Genomic DNA, 23705 nt, shown 5'->3' on the forward strand with positions numbered 1-23705 from the left:
AATGCATCTGCAAGTTAAACCACTATGCAGGGCCAGATGCAAATTTAAGGATGGCATTAGTGAGTCATATCTAAACCTTAATCTACCACAAATAAACTGCAGCAAATCTTAGTAACTCACCCAACAGAAAGTTGGACCCAGTACAGTTGTCAGCTGGTCAAACGCTAGGCTAGGCTACATCTTCCTGTACAGTCCTGCACCCAATAGAGGGTTGCTAGGTGATGTACGACGCCTCCTGGCGGCCATGTTTGGAAGACCACCGCATCAGTTCTTCTGACAATAACAGCTGAGTGGCAACCCCAAGCTGCATGATAACAGTGCCTAAAACTAGATAATTCATCACCATGGTACATTTTTGTGCAGTATTTGGCTGCTTTAACAAGGCCGGAAAGACGACGTGAAAAAATATTTTTACAGATCATGAAACACCAAGGAAATAAGACTAAAGAACTGTCAAAAAGCAGACACCTTTTTCCCATCAAGACCTGAACTCAGACAGCTGTTAGTATAGGAGCTGCTCCGATCATTTCATCATTGGAAGAAGCTATTCTCTGCTTCAGTTGCACAATGCCAAGGGGCCATTGCAAATGCCCATAAGGCTAATGTCATCATACTGATGGTCCAGTGGTTCCCAACTCCAGTCCTCAAGTAACCCCAAAAGTACACCTTTTTATTGATGTCCTGAACAAGCACACCTGATTCAACTTGTCAACTAATCGTCAGGCCCTCAATGAGTTGAATCAAGTATGTTTGTCCGAATCAGGTATGTGTGCTGTTGGGTTGTACTCGAGGACTGGAGTTGGGAAACACTGCTGTAGGCCTATGGCTGCATTGACACAGCCATTATCATCAGCTGCAAAATGGGTTCACATGGCTGTCACTCTCTCTGGATATCAATCAAATAAAACTATTTGGGGCGCTTACAACTGATCAAAAAGGTAATGTTCATTTGAGAATAGAACACAGCAACACAGACAAATCAGAGACAGATTCCTTTCCCCTCTTTATTGCAGGATTGTGAGCTGTGATTAATCAACACTGACACTAGTTCATCTTGTATAATAGGTTTAAGTTAAATTTAAACCCTTCACTTCGGAGAATCAATACTTTTGACTATATGAAATAAAAAGTGTACAAGTAAGCTAACTCGTATGTAAAGGTTTAGACATTTTTAGTAACAAGTACCTAGGCTATTATTACGAAAGCATCATTTCATCTTCACAAAAAAGTCAATACCAGAGGTAGCCAACCTCACACCACTGATCCCTAATCTACTTGGTGAGCAGACTTCTATTCCAGCCCAGCAATAGCACACTTGATTATCAACTAATTTGGTTTGAGAAGTTGAATCAGGTGTATTAGTGCTGGGCTGGAATAGAAGGGTTGGCTGCTCTTTTTGTAATAGGTTTATTCATAGTTTTAAAAAAAGTTTAAAAAAAAAAATATTTACAACATTTATTTACAACATTTACACATTGGGACACTGGGACATTCATTGGGACCTCTTCATCTGCATACAGGGTTTCACAGCTTTTTTTATCTGACGACAGAAAACATCACAAACTAACAGGCTTAATCATACTCAAATAAGACGGTACTGAATATTATGTTTCTACGTCTCTCTGTCCTCATAGTTTCTCTCGCTAGGGACTGGAACTGGAGAATCTTTTCATAATGTCCTCCCACAACAGTACAGTCATGGCCAAAAGTTTTGAGAATGACATATTCATTTCCACAAAGTTTGCTGCGTCAGTGTCTTTAGATATTTTTGTCAGATGTAACTATGGAATACTGAAGTATAATTACAAGCATTTCATAATGTCCTCCCACAACAGTACAGTCATGGCCAAAAGTTTTGAGAATGACACATATTCATTTCCACAAAGTTTGCTGCGTCAGTGTCTTTAGATGTTTTTGTCAGATGTTACTATGGAATACTGAAGTATAATTACAAGCATTTTGTAAGTGTCAAATACTTTTATTGACAATTACATGAAGTTGATGCAAAGAGTCAATATTTGCAGTGTTGACCCTTTTTCAAGACTTCTGCAATCCGCCCTGGCATGCTGTCAATTCACTTCTGGGCCTGACTGATGACAGCCCATTCTTGCATAATCAATGCTTGGAGTTTGTCAGAATTTGTGGGTTTTTGTTTGTCCACCCGCCTCTTGAGGATTGACCACAAGTTCTCAATGGGATTAAGGTTTGGGGAGTTTCCTGGCCATGGACCCAAAATATTGATGTTTTGTTCCCCGAGCCACTTAGTTATCACTTTTGCCTTACGGCAAGGTGCTCCATCATGCTGGAAAAGGCATTGTTCGTCACCAAACTGTTCCTGGATGGTTGGGAGAAGTTGCTCTCGGAGTGTTTGGTACCATTCTTTATTCATGGCTGTGTTCTTAGGTAAAATTGTGAGTGAGCCCACTCCCTTGGCTGAGAAGCAACCCCACACATGAATGGTCTCAGGATGCTTTACTGTTGGCATGACACAGGACTGATGGTAGCGCTCACCTTGTCTTCTCCGGACAAGCTTTTTTCCGGATGCCCCAAACAATCTGAAAGGGGATTCATTACCCCAGTCCTCAGCAGTCCAATCCCTGTACCTTTTGGAGAATATCAGTCTGTCCCTGATGTTTTTCCTGGAGAGAAGTGGCTTCTTTGCTGCCCTTCTTGACACCAGGCCATCTCCAAAAGTCTTCGCCTCGCTGTGCGTGCAGATGCACTCACACCTGCCTGCTGCCATTCCTGAGCAAGCTCTGTACTGGTGGTGCCCCGATCCCACAGCTGAATCAACTTTAGGAGATGGTCCTGGCACTTGCTGGACTTTCTTGGGTGCCCTGAAGCCTTCTTCACAACAATTGTACCGCATTCCTTGAAGTTCTTGATGATTTAGGTGCAATCTTACTGGCAGCAATATCCTTGCCTGTGAAGCCCTTTTTGTGCAAAGCAATGATAACGGCACGTGTTTCCTTGCAGGTAACCATGGTTGACAGAGGAAGAACAATGATTCCAAGCACCACCCTCTTTTTGAAGCTTCCAGTCTGTTATTCGAACTCAATCAGCATGACAGAGTGATCTCCAGCATTGTCCTCGTCAACACTCACACCTGTGTTAACAAGAGAATCACTGACATGTCAGCTGGTCCTTTTGTGGCAGGGCTGAAATGCAGTGGACATTTTTGTGGGGGATTCAGTTCATTTGCATGGCAAAGAGGGACTTTGCAATTAATTGCAATTCATCTGATCACAATTCATAACATTCTGGAGTATATGCAAATTGCCTTCATACAAACTGAGGCAGCAGACTTCTTAATATTTTTGTCATTCTCAAAACTTTTGGTCACGACTGTACATACCCTATCCAGAGTAGCCTTCTCCATCTCTTCTTTGACAGCTGGTGCCATTAATCCTTTCACCCTCTTCCATGCCATAGCTGTTAGCTATTTACGATGATGATGATGATGATGATAGATACAGTGCATTCGGAAAGTATTCAGACCCCTTGACTTTTTCCACATTTTATTACGATACATCCTTATTCTAAAATTGATTCAATTGTTTTTTTTCCCCCTCAACAATCTACACACTACCCCATAATGACAAGGCAAAAACTGTTTTTTAGAAATTTTAGCAAATTTATGAAAATAAAAAAAACGAATCTAATTTACATAAGTATTCAGACCCTTTAGTCCAGGGGTGGGCAACTTCAGTCCTCGAGGGCCTGATTGGTGTCATACTTTTTCTCCATCCCTAGTAAACACAGCTGATTAATCAAATTCTAAACTGCAGATCATGATTAGGTGATTATTGGAGTCAGGTGTGTTAGCTGGGGTAAAACTGACACCAATCAGGCCCCCCAAGGACTGGAATTGCCCACCCCTGCTTTAGTCAGTACTTTGTTGAAGCACCTTTGGCAGCGATTTCAGCCTCAGGTCTTCGTGGGTATGACGCTACAAGCTTGGCACACCTGTATTTGGGGAGTTTCTCCCATTCTTCTCTGCATATCCCCTCAAGCTCTCTCATGTTGGATGGGGAGCGTCGCTGCACATCTATTTTCAGGTCTCTCCAGAGCTGTTTGATCATGTTCAAGTCCGGGCTCTGGCTGGGCCACTCAAGGACATTCAGAGACTTGTCCCGGAGACACTTCTGCGTTGTCTTGGCTGTGTGCTTAGGGTCGTTGTCCTGTTGGAAGGTGAACCTTCACCCCAGTCTGAAAACCTGCTCCAGAGCGCTCAGGACTTCATCAATAATTTCTCTGTACATTGGTCCGTTCATCTTTCCCTCAATTCTGAGTAATCTCCCAGTCCCTGCCGCTGAAAATCATCCCCACAGCATGATGCCGCCACCATGATGCTTCACCGCAGGGATGGTGCCAGGTGTCCTCCAGACGTGACGCTTGGCATTCAGGACAAAGAGTTCAGTCTTGGTTTCATCAGACCAGAGAATCTTGTTTCTCATGGTCTGAGAGTCTCCAAGTGGTCTGTCATGTGCCTTTTCCTAAGGAGTGGCTTCTGTCTAGCCACTACCATAAAGTCCTGATTTTTGGAGTGCTGCAGAGATGGTTGTCCTTCTGGAAGATTCTACCATCTCCACAGAGGAACTCTGGAGCTCTGTCAGTGACCATTGGGTTCTTGGTCACCTCCCTGACCAAGGCTCTTCTCCCCCGATTGCTCGGATTTGGCTGGGCGGCCAGCGGTGGTTCCAAAGTTCTTCCATTGTGTCCTTGAGGACCTTCAATACTGCAGAAATGTTTTGGTACCTTTCCCCAGATCTGTGCCTCAACACAATCCTGTCTCGGAGCTCTACAGACAATTACTTCAACCTCATGGCTTGGTGTTTGCTCTGACATGCACTGTCAACTGTGGGACCTTATATAGACAGGGCAAACTACCTGCCCTGCAGGACACCTACAGCACCCGATGTCACAGAAAGGCCAGAAACGACATCAAGGACATAAACAACCTGAGCCACGGCCTGTTCACCCCGCTATCATCCAAAAGGCGAGGTCATCAAAGCTGGAACTGAGAGACCGAAGCTTTTTTTCAATCTCAAGGCGACTGTTAAATAGCCATCACTAGCCGGCTAAAACCCGGTTACGCAACACTGCACCTTAGAGGCTGCTGCCCTATATACATAGACTTGAATCACTGCTACTTTAATAATGGAACACTAGTCACTTTAATAGTGTTAACATACTGCTTTACACATCTCATAACAATATACTGTATTTTAGTCAATGCCACTCCAACATTGCTTAATCTAATATTTATATATTTCTTAATTCCATTATTTTACTTTTCGATTAATGTGTATTGTTGTGAATTGTTAGATATTACTGCACTGTTGGAGCTAGGAACACAAAAATTTCGTTACACAAATTTAGCAGATGTTATTGCGGGTGTATGTGACCAATACATTTTGCTTTTTTTAAATTTTGTGTGCCTTTCCAAATCATGGCCAATCAATTGAATTTACCGCAGGTGGACTCCAGTCAAGTTGTAGAAACATCAAGGATGATCAATGGAAACAGGATGCACCTGAGCTCAATTTCAAGTCTCATAAGCAAAGGGTCTGAATACTTACAGTACCAGTCAAAAGTTTGGATACACCTACTCATTCCAGGGTTTTTCTTTATTTTTCCTATTTTCTACATTTCAGATTGTTCAGTGGCGTAGAATCTTGTGTCTATAAAATGAGCTGCTCGTTATGCGTAGATAATTCTTTCTACTGCAGTTTTTTATAAAGAGTTAACGTTAGCAATGGAGAACTGCAAATATGTTGCTACTGCCCTGAATTTATCAGGCGCTATCGACAAAGGTCTGGAATTTTCCGAGTAAGTTTAAAGGCACAGTCAACTTAGTGTATGTAAACTTCTGACTCACTGGAATTGTGATATAGTGAATTATAAATGAAATAATCTGTCTGTAAACAATTGTTGGAAAAATGTCTTGTCATGCACAAAGTAGATGTCTTAACCGACTTACCAAAACTATAGATTGTTAACAAGAAATTGGTGGTGTGGTTGAAAAACGAGTTTTAATGACTCCAACCTAAGTGTATGTAAACTTCCGACTTCAACTGTATATATAAAAATGAATATTGATATGTGGTCGTAACATGATTTTGTGACATACGGTCACATGATATCGTTGTGGTATCAAGTGTCCACCACACAAATATGGCGCATCCACATAAATATATTGCGCATGCATCTGTTTATGTACTGTACATGTACACCTCACTCAGGTTTCAACTCAGGTTGCATGGCCTTAACTTATGTATGGAATACTATGTGATAAGTGCATGTGTAACAGTATAAAGTATGCTAATGTACTAGTGTGAAGGCATTTGGGCAGTAGCCAAAAGTACTTCGGTAAAAATACTTTAAAGTACTAAAGTATTTTTGGGCTGCATCTGTACATTATTTATATTTTTGGCAACTTTTACTTCACTACATTCAGAAAGAAAAGGTACTTTTTTACTCCATACATTTTCTCTGACACCCAAAAGTACTTGTTACATTTTGACAGTAAAATTGTCCAATTCACACACTTATCAAGAGAACATCCCTACTGCATCTGATCTGGCAGACTCACTAAACACATGCTTTGTTTGTAAATTTTGCAGTGTGCCCCTGGCTATCCTTCAATAAAAAAAACAAGAGATTGTGCCGTCTTGTTTAATATAAGGAATTTTAAATGACTTAAGTATAACAATTTAGTACTTTTTCCACCACTGGATGTGGCTGGGGGGTTATAGCATTTCTTTCACATGACCCATATATTCAGACAAGTGTGTCTGGGTAAGCGTCATCTAATATTTAAACAATTTTTATCTGGACACTTTCTGTTTACCTGGAATTTTTCCTTGTAGGCTACTACCATTTTTAGTCTTAATCTTTACTACACTACTCACTGTTTAGCACATGACCTCATGTGAATCCTTAAAGAGATGGATGGGGCTTGCTTAAGAGGGTGTGAACAATGCTGAATGGGCATAGACAAAGGAGAGCTCTCCAGTAGGTACCAAAACATTCAAGGGCCCTTTTCTCAAAAGTGAGTTTACAAATGTGTCAACTTTCAAAGCTAAATGACTTCCCATTGTTCCAACAAACATTCTGTGTAATATACCATTTTGTCGCTCTGAGTCTACTTTTATCCAATTTTTAAAAATACATCAAATTTTGCTACATAAGACCGAAACCAGGTGGTGAGTCAGATTTGTGTAATTTCTTTCGTTAATGTATTTCAGCCAATCGGTTGTGTAGGGGTAGTATACAGAAGATGGTCTTTTACCACATAGGGCTAAGTCCATATTATGGCAAGAACAGCTCAAATCAGCAAAGAGAAATGACAGTCCATCATTACTTTAAGACATAAAGGTCAGTCAATCCGTAAAATTTCAAGAACTTCGAAAGTTTCTTCAAGTGCAGTCGCAAAAACATCAAGCGCTATGATGAAACTGGCTCTCATGAGGACCACCACAGGAAAGGAAGACCCAGAGTTACCTCTGCTGCAGCCCAAATAAATGCTTCAGAGTTAAATAAGACACATCTCAACATCAACTGTTCAGAGGACACTGGTGTGAAGCAGGCCTTAATGGTTGAATTGCAGAAAAGAAACCACTACTAAAGGACATCAATAATAAGAAGAGACTTGCTTGGGCCAAGAACACAAGCAATGGACATTAGAACGGTGAAAATCTGTCCTTTGGTCTGATGAGTCCAAATTTGAGATTTTTGGTTCCAACCACCGTGGCTTTGTGAGACGCAGAATAGGTTAACAGATGATCTCCGCATGTGGTTCCCACGTGACGCTTTGCTGGTGACACTGCCTGTGATTTATTTAGAATTCAAGGAACACTTAACCAGCATGGCTACCACAACATTCTGCAGCGATATGCCATCCCATCTGGTTTGCGTTTAGTGGGACAATAATTTGTTTTTCAAGAGGACAATGACCCAAAACACACCTCCAGGCTGTGTAAGGGCTATTTAACCTAGGAGAGTGCTGCAGTGCTGCATCAGATGACCTGGCCTCCACAATCACCCGACCTCAAACCAATTGAGATGGTTTGGGATGAGTTGGCCCGCGGAGTGAAGGAAAAGCAGCCAACAAGTCCTCAGCATATGTGGGAACTCCTTCAAGACTGTTGGAAAAGCATTCCAGGTGAAGCAGGTTGAGAGAATGCCAAGAGTGTGCAACGCTGTCATCAAGGCAAAGGTTGGCTACAAGATAGCTAGCTAGCTAATACGAATTTAGCTAGCTGGGTGGCGATATTTAATTCACTTAACTTATCATACTGAATAGCTAGCTAACAAGCTAATAATACAGTACATTTTTATAATTTTCTAAATATATTTACTAACTTGAATAGGTTCTTCCACTGCCTCTGTATTCTGGGTGCTTAGAAAAAACTAAATAATGGGAAATCTTCCTGAGTTGTTGTTTTGCTACCACCGAAAAGTCAGCCATATACGATTGGGGGACACAGGGCAACAAAGTTCCACCAGACTGACTGGTCTTCCAACATGGCGCCCGGTGTGGTTGCTAGGTGATTTGTAACACAACCGCAACCCCTCTATAGAGAGAGAACATGGAATTGTCACATGCAGTGGTTGAGCTTTAAATTACATCGTCTTTGTTCAGATTGTTCTGATTCCTCATCCTGTTTGCACATTGCTCTTTCAGTCAAGCTGTAACCGTGTGCAATCGTGTCTCTTTCAGGTGGCTATGGTGGAGGTGCAGCTGGAGCAAAATCATGTGTATCCCCAAGGGCTGCTGATAGCCTTCAGCGCCTGCACCACTGTCCTTGTGGCAGTGCACCTTTTCGCCCTGATGATCAGCACCTGCATCCTGCCAAACCTGGAGGCTGTCAGCAACGTTCACAACTTGAACTCGATCAACGAATCGCCCCATGAGCGCATGCACTGCTACATTGAGCTGGCCTGGGCCTTCTCCACTGTCATCGGCACCCTTCTCTTCCTGGCCGAGGTGGTTCTGCTGTGCTGGGTCAAGTTCCTACCCCTCAGTCCCCCAACTGTTAAAAATATCACCAACAATTATGGAAGGGAGGCAGCCATTGTCTCCACCTCCATTATGGTGCCGTTTGGACTGGTTTTTATTGTGTTCGCTGTGCACTTCTACCGCTCTCTGGTCAGTCACAAAACTGACCGTCAGTTTCAGGAGCTGGAGGCGCTGTCCAATATCACCCGGCTGCAGAACCAGCTGGACTACAGGGCGGAGACAACCAGTCTGCAGCCCTCCTCCGACTTCCCCTAATGGGAGCACACACAAGTAGGGAGTTGGAGCAGTACACAGCTGTAAGAAATGTATTATTGACTTTTTTTTGTATCTATTTGCATGAGCACCATGAGAAAGGATACTTTATATAGTAATATCATATTTCTTCAGATGTTTTGTATTGGGATTTGGTCTCTGCTCTAGGCCTTTTTCTACTTGTGTAAATAGTTGGAGAGGTCAGAAGAATTTGCTTTGTATTGTTCACTAGTTTGGACTCGACACTTTTTTTTACTTTGCTGCATGTCTATTGTCTTCCTTAAGGCTTCAGAAACAGATCTGAATAGCTGAATGTGAGTGAGCCTCTGTGAAATTGGTTTTTAAATATTTTGTACATCTTCATTACATAATATTTGTAGTTATGTCACACACAACTACACTAAGTTATTTTTATGGTGGCTGGGGCACGCAAAGTGTGGGATGAACATACTGTAAGATAACAATTTGTGAAGCAGTTGGATTTTAATTGAACAAAATGATAACTGGCCAATTTCCATGAAAGGAAAACTGGTCAGAAGAGCGTAATATGTAATAACTGCTGTAGTAGTGCTGGTGCAAGGGAAGAGCAGAATTTAGATTTTTAGTCAGTCAAATGTATACCTTATTTTAATATTTTAAAGTCAGTACAATTGATCAGATTTGCTCTGATGGTCATTTGATGAGTTAATGTATTTTAAGCATGCTACTGTTACATGACAGACAAATACAAGTGTGGAATTTAAAATGTACACTACCGTTCAAAAGTTTGGGGTCACTTAGAAATGTCCTTATTTTTGAAAGAAAAGCACTTTGTCCATTTTAAAATAACATCAATTTGATCAGTAATACATTGTAAATGACTTGGAAACGTCAGATTTTTAATGGAATATCTACATAGGCCCATTATCAGCAACCATCACTCCTGTGCTCCAATGGCACGCTGTGTTAGCTAATCCAAGTATAATTTTAAAAGGCTAATTGATCATTAGAAAACCCCTTTGCAATTGTTAGCACAGCTGAAAACTTGTGCTAATTAAAGAAGCAATAAAACTGGCCTTCTTTAGACTAGTTGAATATCTGGAGCTTAAAATGTCTAGAAACAAAGAACTTTCTTCTGAAACTCATCAGGCTATTCCATGTGAGAAATTGCCAAGGAACTGAAGATCTTGTACAATGCTGTGTACTACTCCCTTCACACAACAGTCTCCAACCAGAATAGAAAGAAGAGTGGGAGGCCCCGGTGCACAACTGAGCAAGAGGACAAGTACATTAGTGTCTAGTTTGAGAAACAGATGCCTCAAGTCCTCAAACTGGCAGCTTCATTAAATAGTACGCAAAACACCTGTCTCAACAGTGAAGAGGTGACTCCGGGATGCTGGCCTACACTATACTGTATTTCTGATCTTTAATGTTATTTTAACGGACCAAAAATGTGCTTTTCTTTCAAAAACAAGGACATTTCTAAGTGACCCAAACTTTTGAACGGTAGTGTATTTGTTTATCCTTTTCCTCTACATTATGTAATTATTAGACAGGTTGGTTGGGATATGGTTCCCAGTTTATGTCAGGCTGAAATACCATCTTCAATGTGAAGAACTTTTCTTAACAATATTGTAAAGCTCTGTTTGATGTCATAAATGCAAAACAAGTAGCTTCTTCTAGAGGAAATACTTAAATTAGTAGATGCATTTTTATGGAGGCAAAATATTCAGATCTTTGTCTTTGACCTTTTAATGTGACCCAAGTGCACATAATCTTCTGCTGTTTTTATTATTTATGAGTCAATTGTGAATAAGTGTTCTCTATTTCATATGGTCCTCCAGCCAACTTGACACAACTGTGGGAAATATTGGAGTCAACCCAGAATGCTTTCGACACCTTGTAGAGTCCATGCCCCGACAAATTGAGGCTGTTCTGAGGGCAAAAGGGAGGGTGCTATTCAATATCAGGAAGGTGTCCTTAATGTTTTGTACACTCAGTGTATACTGTATGATGATTGTAACATCCCCCTTAAATGCCATTTGAGGCCAAGATTTGTAAGAGGTCTTTGAGTGCCTGGGGCTTATGAAACCCCACACTATGTTTACCATATGAATACACTGCATTGTCTGGTGCCAAATCATTGTCTTATACTGTAAATCTGTTACATTGTGGTGAGACTCCAAAGGGCAGAGTATTGGATTGATATGACCTCTTTTAGACTGATTATGCATTTTGTATATTTGATTACGTTATGCATAACAACCCTATGCCTACTGAATAAAGAATTAAATAAGAAAATCCATCTTATGTTGCTTCATTTATTCATAAAGTTAAACTTATGAGATGTACTTTGAATTACTGTGAGTCAACCTTCTTTTGAATGAAAAATATTGGATGCATCAATATGGAAAACAATGGTACCTTCAATTATTTACAATGTCCTGCTCATGCATGCTCATTGTTGAAGACCCAATTTCCTTATTTGTGGGTCTATAACTTGAGGGCATTGTCCATTTCTTTTAAAGAAATACATTTAGGAGATATGTCGAGAATTAGCAGGAAGGAAAACCACACAAAGGAAGTGGATTAGCAGACGGTAAAAAGCAGCATCAAAATGTAAGCGGACTTGTCGTAGGGAGGAGTCATTGTGTTTTCCCTGAGAGTATAGGGCTAGAGCACTATCAGGAGCTCACGGTGGTGGATAGCATTATCTCTTGGGTCACAGAAAGGCACAGAATCCTTTCCATTTTGCCTTCCTTGCTGCAATGGCTCGTTTGATAGCCTCTCTGAATAGGTCCTCCACATTCTCCTTGCATTTGGCTGAACACTCCAAGTAGAGGTCAGCGTTGATCTTCCTTTTGGTCTCTTCACCCTGCTCAGATGGCGAGAGAGAAAGTGATTTTTAATTGAGGCCAACAAAACATTACATGGCTATTCTGAGCAAACTCTTCCAGTTAAGAGTTTTTCATCTGATTTCAAATGGAAAATATTGCATGACAAAGGTTCCCTGCCTGACACGAACTAGCCAGAAATAAAAATGTCATAAATAAATTTAGTCCAGGAGAGAGGGTGATTTAGAATTTTGATTATCACTCACAGATTTGGGGTGAGTGGGGATTTGCATTGTCATTAACATAATCTCATCACTGCTATTGATCTTTTGAAGGTGTTTTTGATTCAACATTTATGTCATTTAGCAGACGCTCTTATCCAGAGCGACTTACAAATTGGTGCATTCACCTTAAGATATCCAGTGGAACAACCACTTTACAATAGTACATCTATCTTTTTTTTGGGGGGGGGGGGGGGGTTAGAAGGATTACTATATCCTATCCCAGGTATTCCTTAAAGAGGTGGGGTTTCAGGTGTCTACGGAAGGTGGTGATTGACTCCGCTGTCCTGGCGTCGTGAGGGAGCTTGTTCCACCATTGGGGTGCCAGAGCAGCGAACAGTTTTGACTGGGCTGAGCGGGAACTGTGCTTCCACAGAGGTAGGGGGGCCAGCAGGCCAGAGGTGGATGAACGCAGTGCCCTTGTTTGGGTGTAGGGCCTGATCAGAGCCTGAAGGTACGGAGGTACCGTTCCCCTCACAGCTCCGTAGGCAAGCACCATGGTCTTGTAGCAGATGCGAGCTTCAACTGGAAGCCAGTGGAGTGTGCGGAGGAGCGGGGTGACGTGAGAGAACTTGGGAAGGTTGAACACCAGACGGGCTGCGGCGTTCTGGATGAGTTGTAGGGGTTTAATGGCACAGGCAGGGAGCCCCGCCAACAGGGAGTTGCAGTAATCCAGACGGGAGATGACAAGTGCCTGGATTAGGACCTGCACCGCTTCCTGTGTAAGGCAGGGTCGTACTCTGCGAATGTTGTATAGCATGAACCTACAGGATCGGGTCACCGCCTTGATGTTAGCGGAGAACGACAGGGTGTTGTCCAGGGTCACGCCGAGGCTCTTAGCACTCTGGGAGGAGGACACAATGGAGTCGTCCACCGTGATGGCGAGATCATGGAAAGGGCAGTCCTTCCCCGGGAGGAAGAGCAGCTCCGTCTTGCCGAGGTTCAACCCTTCTGATCAAAGTCTACCTTTCCCAACAAACCACCCTAATTCAACCACTTGTATTGCATTTTCAATAAACCCAATACTAATGGCATATGTAAATTGTACGGCAGATATACAGTATATTCAATGTCTATAAAGTTATTCATAAGGCTATGTAGGAAATCTCTACCTGGATGTATGTGATGGGGTTCTCGCCTAAAGACCACAGTTTCTTTGCCAAGACCTTGTCTTTCCGCAGGTCTGTTTTGCATCCTACCAGGATAATGGGCACGCCACGGCAGAAGTGATGCACCTCGGGGAACCACTGAAAGATATGCTAAACAGAGTTAGATATTCAAAACATTCTATGTCATGCAGTGAAAATACATATATAGTCAGTGGGATCTTTGTACAGTCCATAGAATAATCCCTGTGAGGGTGACTGCATCTACTTTGCTAAACAAATTTACCATGAAACTGATAAGTACTTGCTTGAGCAAGTATTCAAATATATTTCTGATTGTCAGCTGACATTGTCACCTATCTTCAGGTACATTAATTATGTTGTAGATGTCATGAAACTTATGGCACTGTATGTTAATGTTTCTTCCTCCTTCTGTGGACTGAAACAGACAGAAGAGCAGTACAGTATGAAGAGAAGAGTGCAGTACCTTGATTAGCAAATTGTCATAACTTGAGGGGCAAGTGACATCATAGCAGATCAATATCAGGTTGGCACTCTGATAGGACAGAGGGCGTAATCGGTCATAGTCCTCTTGACCTGAAATACACAGAAATAGATGGATGTGTATTATTAATCTGTCATGAAAAATCGCATAGCAAAAAAAATAAAATCACTCAAGACTAGTTGGCTACTTAAATCAATGCCAGCCTTATCTGTTATTCCTCTATCTTTATTTATAATCTACTATGACTCTCCTGAGTCACTCAAAGTACAGTATTATGATTCTTTAACAACCAGAGGGTGTCATTGCATATCTAAGATACTGTAGATCTGACTACTTATGAGCACAACACGCCCACTAAAGACTCAGGATACCTATTCAGCCAAGTGTTAGTGCACTGGTGCTCTCAAAAGCATGGATATGCAAGACCTGACCTGCAGTATCGTAGATGTTCAGACGAAACTCAGCGCCTCTGTACCTCACGTTGGCGACACATTTTTCGAACACAGATGGAACATATTTCTGAAAGATAGACAAATTGAGTTAAGTCCAGTTTTTTTTAATGTTATTTCAGAGATGGTAGCTAAAAAGGGTGAAGTTAACTTTGCTCTTTTGTCATCATGTGCATATATAAATTGTGTTGTCACTTACATTCCTCACAGTAATTTGTCTACATGCAGAGTAATAATAGTACCTGAATAAATCATGTAAATAGATACCCTTTTCCCTGAAAAGTGTAAATAGAGAAGAGAAGCAGCCAGCTGATGAGCTGGCTTTGTCAGTTGTCTTACCTCTGGAAAGTCTCCTTTAGTGCAAACCTGGAGTAGGGAGGTTTTCCCACATCCACCATCACCTACTATCACAACCTTAAACTCCTCTCGCCTCCTGGTATGCCCACTGCTCAGCCCTGACATGTTCTGTAGCATGCTTCTCTCTGAGAAGCTAGATGAAAATGTGGCAAAAGAGCCTCCACTTGTTGAAGGAGATAATGGAGGCAGACACTTGAGATAACAATAAATGGCAAAAAAACCTGAGTAAGAAAACTAGCGAGTTAATAGCACTGGACTACCAGTCCATTGTCACCTTCTACCAGTGGTTTTAAGGAGGCTCCTCTTGATTGAGTACCTACCCCTCCTATGAAAGAAACCCCTCTCTTTCCTTTCCTGAAGACACAATACCAACGCCTTATCAAGGAACACAAAAGCCAGAAAAGATTTAATCAAAGGAAGGTTATCCTATCTACCTGACAATCTCTTGTTCATTAGCTGTAGAACTAAATCAACTGTTAGCAGGAGAGTGAACAAATGGAAACGCTTAATCTATGTCCTGGAAACCAGCCAAGTAGCATTATGGCTATATGGTAGAATTGGCGCTGTTCCTCCCTTTCAAAACAGATTGAATTCATATGTCACCTAGTGGATCAAATGTTAAGGGATGACGTACATTATTCAGATAGTAGATCCTTTATGTACTAATGTCTAATGCATAGTGTACTTGTTTGTAGAATCCCATCATTTCTAATATAAATCTAATAAAAAAAATTTAAAAAACAGTGATCCCACCTCACTAAGGTGTTTGTTTTCATTTTGCCACCTGATGAATGACTGTTGTCCTCTGCTACCACACAGAGCGCCAATTCTAGGACCAAAAGGCTCCTTAACAGCTTCTACCCTCAAGCCTCAAGACTGCTGAACAATTAATCAAATGACCACCGGACTATTTACATTGACCCCCCCCATTTGTTTTGTACACTGCTGCTACTCACTGTTAATTATCTATGCATAGTCACTTTACCCCACCAACATCTCCAGATTCCATCGACTAACCTATACCCCCACACATTGACTCGATACAGGTACCCCCTGTATATAGCCTTGTTATTGTATGGTGTTCATTTTTAACTTTTGTTTATTTGGTAAATATTTTAACTCTTCGTGAACTGCACTGTTGGTTAAGGGCTTGTAAGTAAGCATTTCACGGTAAAGTCTACACTTCTATTCGGCGCATGTGACAAATAAAGTTTGATTTGATTGTATATTTAGGTATTTTCTCCAACTATCTAGATCCTACATTTTCCATAGTTCTATTACTTTCCATCTAGCCTAGCTGTATACATTTTAATGTAGGCCTATATGGACAGAATCATGATATTATTTTATTCTGTTCAAAGTATCGACCCACTGGGCAATTTCAACTTGGACATTTGGTTGATATCCAATGGAATAAAAATTGATTTTTGGTTTAGTGGTCATCTAAATGTGTTCCCACTGAGCTTTCAACCATTTTAAAACAACATTAAAATTGGAATGCAATGTCAGATATTTTGAATTTATACAACAACTTAATGTGTTATCACTGTGCTTAATCTAATAGCACAACCAAATGACTTGGATTGTAGTTGAGATTAAATTAAAAGTACATGGTGCAAGGGATCAATGCTGTTCAGATTATTACAGCAATTGGGAAGATCTCCACAGACCTGTGACCTTTGCATGCTTTCAATGATTACATAAAAATATATTTATAGACAGTAGGCCTCAAAATGTGGCCATGGATGTGTTACTCATTTTAAGGTTGAGTAATTACTGTTACATTAAGATATTACAAAAATATTATTGTGTTGTCAACCAAACACAATTCAATCAAATAAACATTTAAAGGCTCAATGTAGCCGTTATCATCTCAATATAAAATCATTTATTGGTAGCAATTAAGTACCTTAACCTGTTTAGGATAGGGGGCAGTATTTTCACAGCCGGATAAAAAAACGTACCCGATTTAATCTGGTTATTACTCCTGCCCAGAAACTAGAATATGCATATAATTATTTGGATAGAAAACACCCTAAAGTTTCTAAAACTGTTTGAATGGTGTCTGTGAGTATAACAGAACTCATATGGCAGGCCAAAACCTGAGAAGATTCTATATGGGAAGTGCCCTGTCTGACCATTTCTTGGCCTTCTGTAGCCTCTTTATTGAAAATATAGGATCTCTGCTGTAAAGTGACATTTTCTAAAGGCTCCCATAGGCTCTCAGAAGGCGCCAGAACGTGGAATGATAACTCTGCAGTCCCTGGGCGAAAAACAGTAGGGGTTTTGGAAAGTGGTCGTTCTGAGAACAATGACACTGGCGCACGCGTGCATGTGACGACTCCATTTTTCTTCTTTCAGTGTTTGAACGGATACAACGTCTCCCGGTTGGAATATTATCGCTATTTTACAAGAAAAATAGCATAAAAATTGATTTTAAACAGCGTTTGACATGCTTCGAAGTACGGTAATGGAATATTTAGATTTTTTTTGTCACGATACGCGCCAGCGCGTCACCCTTCGGATAGTGTCTTGAACGCAAGAACAAAACGCAGCTATTTGGATATAACTATGGATTATTTGGAACCAAAACAACATTGGGTGTTGAAGTAGAAGTCCTGGGAGTGCATTCTGACGAAGAACAGCAAAGGTAATCCAATTTTTCTTATAGTAAATTTGAGTTTGGTGAGTGCCAAACTTGGTGGGTGTCAAAATAGCTAGCCATGATGGCCGGGCTATCTACGTAGAATATTGCAAAATGTGCTTTCACCGAAAAGCTATTTTAAAATCGGACACCGCGATTGCATAAAGGAGTTCTGTATCTATAATTCTTAAAATAAATGATGTTTTTGTGAACGTTTATCGTGAGTAATTTAGTATATTCACCGGAAGTTTTCGGTGGGTATACTAGTTCTGAACAAAACATGCTAATGTAAAAAGCTGGTTTTTGATATAAATATGAACTTGATTGAACAAAACATGCATGTATTGTATAACATAATGTCCTAGGAGTGTCATCTGATGAAGATCAAAGGTTAGTGCTGCATTTAGCTGTGGTTTTGGTGACATTATATGCTAGCTTGAAAAATGGGTGTGTGATTATTTCTGTCTGGGTACTCTCCTGACATAATCTAATGTTTTGCTTTCGTTGTAAAGCCTTTTTGAAAATCGGACAATGTGGTTAGATAAAGGAGAGTCTTGTCTTTAAAATGGTGTAAAATAGTCATATGTTTGAAAAATTTAAGTTTTTGCATTTGAGGTATTTGTAATTCGCGCCACGCTCTACCATTGGATATTGGTGAGGCGTTCCGCTAGCGGAACATCTAGATGTAAGAGGTTTTAATGTGATTTTTAATTGAAAACATGGTCAAAAAGAAACAAAAATAGCTTCATAGCAAGAGAGCAATTTCTCAATCAATAATTTTGTTAGGATTGTATGGGAGTGGTCTGAGTGGGGAGGGGAAAAAAAAAAAAAAAGTGCTATTATTGTCCACCAAAACAGGTTGAAATTTCAGGAAGTCATTTCAAACAGCTCTTACACTAAAAGGGTATTATGAATCCTTTTCATAATTTCACAGTATTATTCCAACCTCATAGTGTGGAAAGATGCATCTAATTTTTGACTGCACTGGACCTTTAAAGGAGATCTAATGCTTGGATAGTTTCATCTGAGCCACTGGCTTAATCCTATTCTTCAATTTTTATGTTTGGTTTAGTTGGAGACCTGAATCCAACATAGCCTGTCATTTGTTAACTTGTCGACAAGTTAATAGGCCATTTACTCTATTGCAAAAGTGATTTTGAATTGTGTTTGGTTGTCAGATTCCAGTTTGTCTACAAATTATTAATTTATATATTGGATTCACGTCGCCATCTTAACCTAGAATCTAAGTTAAAGAATAGGACCGGATCAAGTCAAACTTTTAGTCCTATTCTGTAGCCCTTTACACTCATACCCATATATGGGTTGAAAATGGCGGACTTGGACACTAATACGCGCCTAAATTGGAACGAAGTGGCTGCACAGTAACATGCTTCACAGGTCTGTATGGGTTTTGACTGACAGCAGTTCTGAATTTGAGCACCGTTCATGACTAGTTGCTACCATCCCTCCCGCTAATTGGTCAACTTTTGCAAAACGTTTGCTGTCTGAGTGAGGAAAAAAATGTAAGTTATGAGGAATCGATGTATTTTGAAAGATGAGACGTTGAGGATTATAATAAATACCACTTTGATGTCATACAAGCAAGCCAAACCCCTGTGAGTCCAAATGTGCACTTTACATTTCCATATAATAAAACTCATGTAGTATACAGTGTCAACGTTTATGATCTGTTTGAGGTACAGTTACACCCTAGGTGTTCCTGAACAGAATGAGCCTGTGTTTGTTGTATGGTGAAGAAAATTTGATTTAGTCCTATTCCGTAGCCATTTACACTCGTACCCATATGTTAGTTGAAAATGTCGGACTTGGACACTGATACGCGCCTACATCGCTCCCACGCATCTGAATTCTCTCATGACTCCATTCTATTTGCACCTAAATTGTGAACTGCTTCTCTGAATTGCCTTGTGAAAGCCTAGCACTGTAAAATCGTATTTTTAAATTTAGCTCGTCTTCCCTGCAAACAATAATGAGTCATTAGGATGTACCTGGGACGTCACTAAATGGTCACCTAAGTCATCAGGATGTTATGTCTCGGTCCCCTGGAGGTTTTGTCTAGTTCCCGGTTTGTCTTGGGGAGGTTTTTAGGACTTTCTTGGGATGTTGTGTCATCATGGCCCCTGAACATTCTTGGGACGTTGTGTCATGACCCCCTGGAGGTTTTTGTCTAGTTCTCGGTTTGTCCCAGGGACGTCACCTGATGGTTGCAAAGAAACGTTCTCCCCCCACCAAAAATAGTTTTACCCAGGGCACGCACATCCTAGTTTCATTACACATCACCCCTTGTTACTGTCATCAAGCCTATCAAGGCCCTGATTGGTGAACCACTGATCCAACTTTTACCATAGTGTTTTCAACTTACACAATGTAATCATGTGTCAAATATGTAGGTTTACATGTCCTTACCTGAGATTTGAACTCACAACCTCTTGGTTCACAGCATGGCAGTCTTCCTGCTACACCACCATGTCTGTATCACTGACTGATTTCACCTGTAGGCCAATTCCTACACTTTGCACTTCAAAGTAAATCTCAGCTCTGTTAACCTCTTATGACACCAATCGCATAGGGGGCAGTATTGTCACTTTCGGATTAAATACGTGCCCATATTAAACTGCCTCCTACTCAAACTCAGAAGCTAGGATATACATATTATTAGTAAATTTGGATAGAAAACACTCAAGTTTCTAAAACTGGTTGAATGATTTCTGAGTATAACAGAACTCATAAGGCAGACAAAAACCTGAGAAAAAGCCTACCAGGAAGTGGAAATCTGATGCGTGGAATCTTTCCAAGTCATTGCCTATCTAACACAGTGACTAAGGATTCATTTAGCACTTCCTAAGGCTTCCACTAGATGTCAACAGTCTTTAGAACCTTGTTTCAGCCTTTTGCAGTGAACAGAGAGCGAACAAGAAGGCTGGGAAGTTGTTGACTCAGGGAAGGACATCAGTTCATTGGCGCGTTCATGTGAGGAGGTTGCTGTGTTCCAAAACGTTTTTCAAGACAATGGAATCGTCCGGTTGGAATATTATTGAAGTTCTAAGTTAAAAAGGCCCTAAAGATTGATGCTTTACGTTTGACATGTTTGAACGTTGCTTCATTTAGCTGTGTTTTGGGTATTTGTGATGCATCTAGTTGCTTGGAAAATGGCTGTGTGGTTATTTGTGTCTATGTACTCTCCTAACATAATCTAATGTTTTGCTTTCGCTGTAAAGCCTTTTTGAAAATCAGACAATGTGGTTCGATTCAGGAGAAGTGTATCTTTAAAATGGTGTAAAATAGTCGTATGTTTGAGAAATTGAAATTATTCGATTTGTGGTTTTGAATTTGGCGCTCTGATTTTTCACTGGCTATTGTCAAACTCAATCCGGTGTGGTATGAAGTTTTAAAATACACTGAATAAAAATGAATATATTTATTTATCATAGACATAGTGATTCAGGAGTAACATTAAAAGATAATATGCCCCACCAACATTAAACAACTATGCTGAAAACTAACTGAAATACAGTGGTGGAAAAAGTACCCAATTGTCATACTTGAGTAAAAGTAAAGATACCTTAATAGAAAATTACTCAAGTAAAAGTGAGTCACCCAGTAAAATACTACTGGAGTAAAAGTATAAAACTTTGGTTTTAAAACTACTTAAGTTTCAAAAGTAAATAATAGCTAAAATATACTTAAGTATTGAAAGTAAAATAAATAATTTAAAAATGCTCTATATTAAGCAAGCCAGACGGCACCATTTTCTAGTTTTTCTATTTATTTATGGATTGCCAAGGGCACACTCCAACAATTTACAAACGAAGCATTTGTGTTTTGTGAATCCACCAGATCAGAGGCAATAGGGATGTTCTCTTGATAAGTGCATGAATTTGACCATTTCTGTCCTGCTAGCCATTCAAAGTGTAACGAGTACTTTTGGGTGTCAGGGAAAATGTATGGATTAAGAAAATGGTGTACTTTTTTTTGGGATGTAGTGAAGTAAAAGTAAAAGTTGTCAAAAATCTGCAAAGTACAGATACCCCCCAAAACTGCGCAAGTAGTGCTTTAAAATATTTGTACTGATGTACTTTACACCACTGCTGAAATAAGTAAATTAAATCAATGAGAGAATAGTCAGATGAACAGATTACTAAAATACACACAAAAGTATGTGGACACCCCTTATATTTGTGGATTTGGCTATTTCAGACACATCGTTGCTTACAGGTGTATAAAAGTGAGCACACCGACATGCAATCTCCATAGACAAACATTGACAGTAGAATGGCCTTACTGAAGAGCTCAGTGGCTTTCAACGTGGCACCGTCATAGGATGCCACCTTTCCAACAGTTCGTCAAATTTCTGCCCTGTGAAGTGGAAACTTCTAGGAGCAACAACAGCTCAGCCACGAAGTGGTAGGCCACACAACACTCCCAACCAAGTTCCAAACTGCCTCTAGAAGCAACGTCAGCACAATAACTGTTCTTCGGGAGCTTTATGAAATGGTTTTCCATGGCCGAGCAGCCTAAGATCACCATGCACAATGCCAAGCGTCGACTGGAGTGGTATAAATCTCGCCGCCATTGGACTTTGGCGCAGTGGAAACCCGTTCTCTGGAGTGATGAATCAAGCTTCACCATCTGGCAGTCCGACGGATGAATCTGGGTTTGGCGGATGCCAGGAGAATGCTACCTGCCCCAATGCATAGTGCCAACTGTAAAGTTTGGTGGAGGAAGAATGATGGTCTGGGGCTGTTTCTCATGGGTCGGGCTAGACTCCTTAGTTCCAGTGAAGACAAATCTTAACGCTACAGCATAGTTACATTCTTGACAATTCTGTGCTTCTAACTTTGTGGCAACAGTTTGGGGAAGGCCCTTTCCTATTTCAGCATGACAATGCACAAAGCGAGGAATACAGAAATGTTTGTCAAGATCGGTGTGGAAGAACTTGACTGCAATGCACAGAGCCCTGACCTCAACTCCGTCAAACACGTTTGGGATAAATAGGAACGCAGACTGCGAGCCAGGCCTAATCACCCAACATCAGACCTCACTAATGCTCTTGTGGCTGGATGGAAGTGAGTCCCCGCAGCAATGTTCCAACATCTAGTGGAAAGCCTTCCCAGAGGAGGCTGTTATAGCAGCAAAGGGGGGGACCAACTCCATATGCCGATGATTTTGGAATGAGATGTTCGACGAGCAGGTTTCCACATACCTTTGATCATGTAGTGTAGCAAAAGAGTGCAAGCTGCACTGCTAAGTGCAGAGATGTATTATAGGTAATAAATGTGTAGGAGACTTCTGAAATTCTACAGACTTTGTGGCACAGCACTAAGAAAAGCATACCCCAAATCCACAGGTTGTGAGTTCAAATCCCAGGTGTGGTCATATTGAAAAATCAGTACTAAGTGATCATGTATTCATACTGTCATTGATGTCAGATTTCTACACTATTTTAGCTGAACAGCGTACCACTTACGTTAAACCCCCCATACCATTTAATTACTTATAATGGTAGGGGACACCTAGGACCATCACATGACAAAAACCTCCAGGGGAACATTACACAACGTCCTAAAAACATCCTTGGGGACATCACCGGGAAAAACAGTGAACTACACAAAACCTCGAGGTGACCATGACAAAGTCCCAAGACCGTTCAGGGGACCTCCGAAGGACCATTAAACAACATCCCAAGAACGTCCTCTAGTCGCCCCCGGGACAAACCAGGAACGAGACAAAACCCCCAGAGGACCATGACACAACATCACAAGAATGTTCAGGGGACAAAGCGGGAACTATAAAAAGGTCTCCCAGAGAACATTCCCTTAGGACCATCACATGACATCCTAAAATGAAAGTCTTGAGAATATCCTGACATGGTCCTCAGTGACATCCTGGTAACTTACAGTGAACTACACAACGCTTCCCAGAGAACTTGGGACCATCACGCGACGTCCTAAGGACTAGTAAAATGAAAGTCCTGAGAGCGTCCCTAAAAAGGTCATGACAGGGTCCTCAGTGACATCCTGGTAATTTACAGGGAACTGCACTAAGGTGACCCAGAAAACATTCCGTTGGGACCATCACGCAACATTCTTAGAATGTTCTCAGAACGTCAGTGGGATAACTTCACGTCAAAACCCTTAAGGGACCTAATGGGAACATCGCCGAATGTCCTCAGGACATCCCCCGTTTCTGGGATGTTGGCAATAGAACCAGCTTTCAAACTATGCCCACCTGATCCAGATTGCGATTTCTAAT

The 23705-nt window shown here is 40.9% G+C and overlaps 2 protein-coding genes across 4 annotated transcripts in view; one reads left to right on the forward strand and one right to left on the reverse strand.

Annotated features, from left to right (window-relative positions):
* Nucleotides 1–9794, forward strand: part of LOC115200015 (calcium release-activated calcium channel protein 1-like) — a 12692-nt gene extending 2898 nt beyond the window's left edge. For all 3 annotated transcript variants that reach the window (XM_029762658.1, XM_029762657.1, XM_029762656.1), the window contains exon 2: nt 8726–9794. In XM_029762658.1, the coding sequence (XP_029618518.1) occupies nt 8732–9280 (549 nt within the window). In that variant the 5' untranslated portion in view covers nt 8726–8731 and the 3' untranslated portion in view covers nt 9281–9794. The remainder of the gene's footprint in view (nt 1–8725) is intronic.
* A 2124-nt stretch (nt 9795–11918) lies between these two features.
* Nucleotides 11919–14893, reverse strand: LOC115199586 (rho-related GTP-binding protein RhoF). Its single transcript, XM_029761917.1, has 5 exons — nt 14771–14893; nt 14414–14501; nt 13965–14074; nt 13484–13618; nt 11919–12131 (listed from the first exon to the last, which is right to left on the reverse strand). Exons 1-5 carry the CDS (start codon nt 14891–14893, stop codon nt 11979–11981), a joined length of 609 nt encoding a protein of 202 aa, XP_029617777.1. The 3' UTR covers nt 11919–11978.
* Nucleotides 14894–23705: the final 8812 nt, after the last annotated feature.

Source organism: Salmo trutta, chromosome 9, assembly GCF_901001165.1.
Source record: "Salmo trutta chromosome 9, fSalTru1.1, whole genome shotgun sequence".
In the NCBI taxonomy this organism is placed as follows: Eukaryota; Metazoa; Chordata; class Actinopteri; order Salmoniformes; family Salmonidae; genus Salmo; species Salmo trutta.

Coding starts and splice junctions, on each gene's coding strand:
- LOC115199586 (XM_029761917.1), bottom strand. CDS start 14,893: ATGTCAGGGCTGAGCAGTGGGCATACCAGGAGGCGAGAGGAGTTTAAG. Junction 14,502..14,770: donor CTAAAGGAGACTTTCCAGAG/GTAAGACAACTG, acceptor TCTATCTTTCAG/AAATATGTTCCATCTGTGTT. Junction 14,075..14,413: donor GAACATCTACGATACTGCAG/GTCAGGTCTTGC, acceptor TGTGTATTTCAG/GTCAAGAGGACTATGACCGA.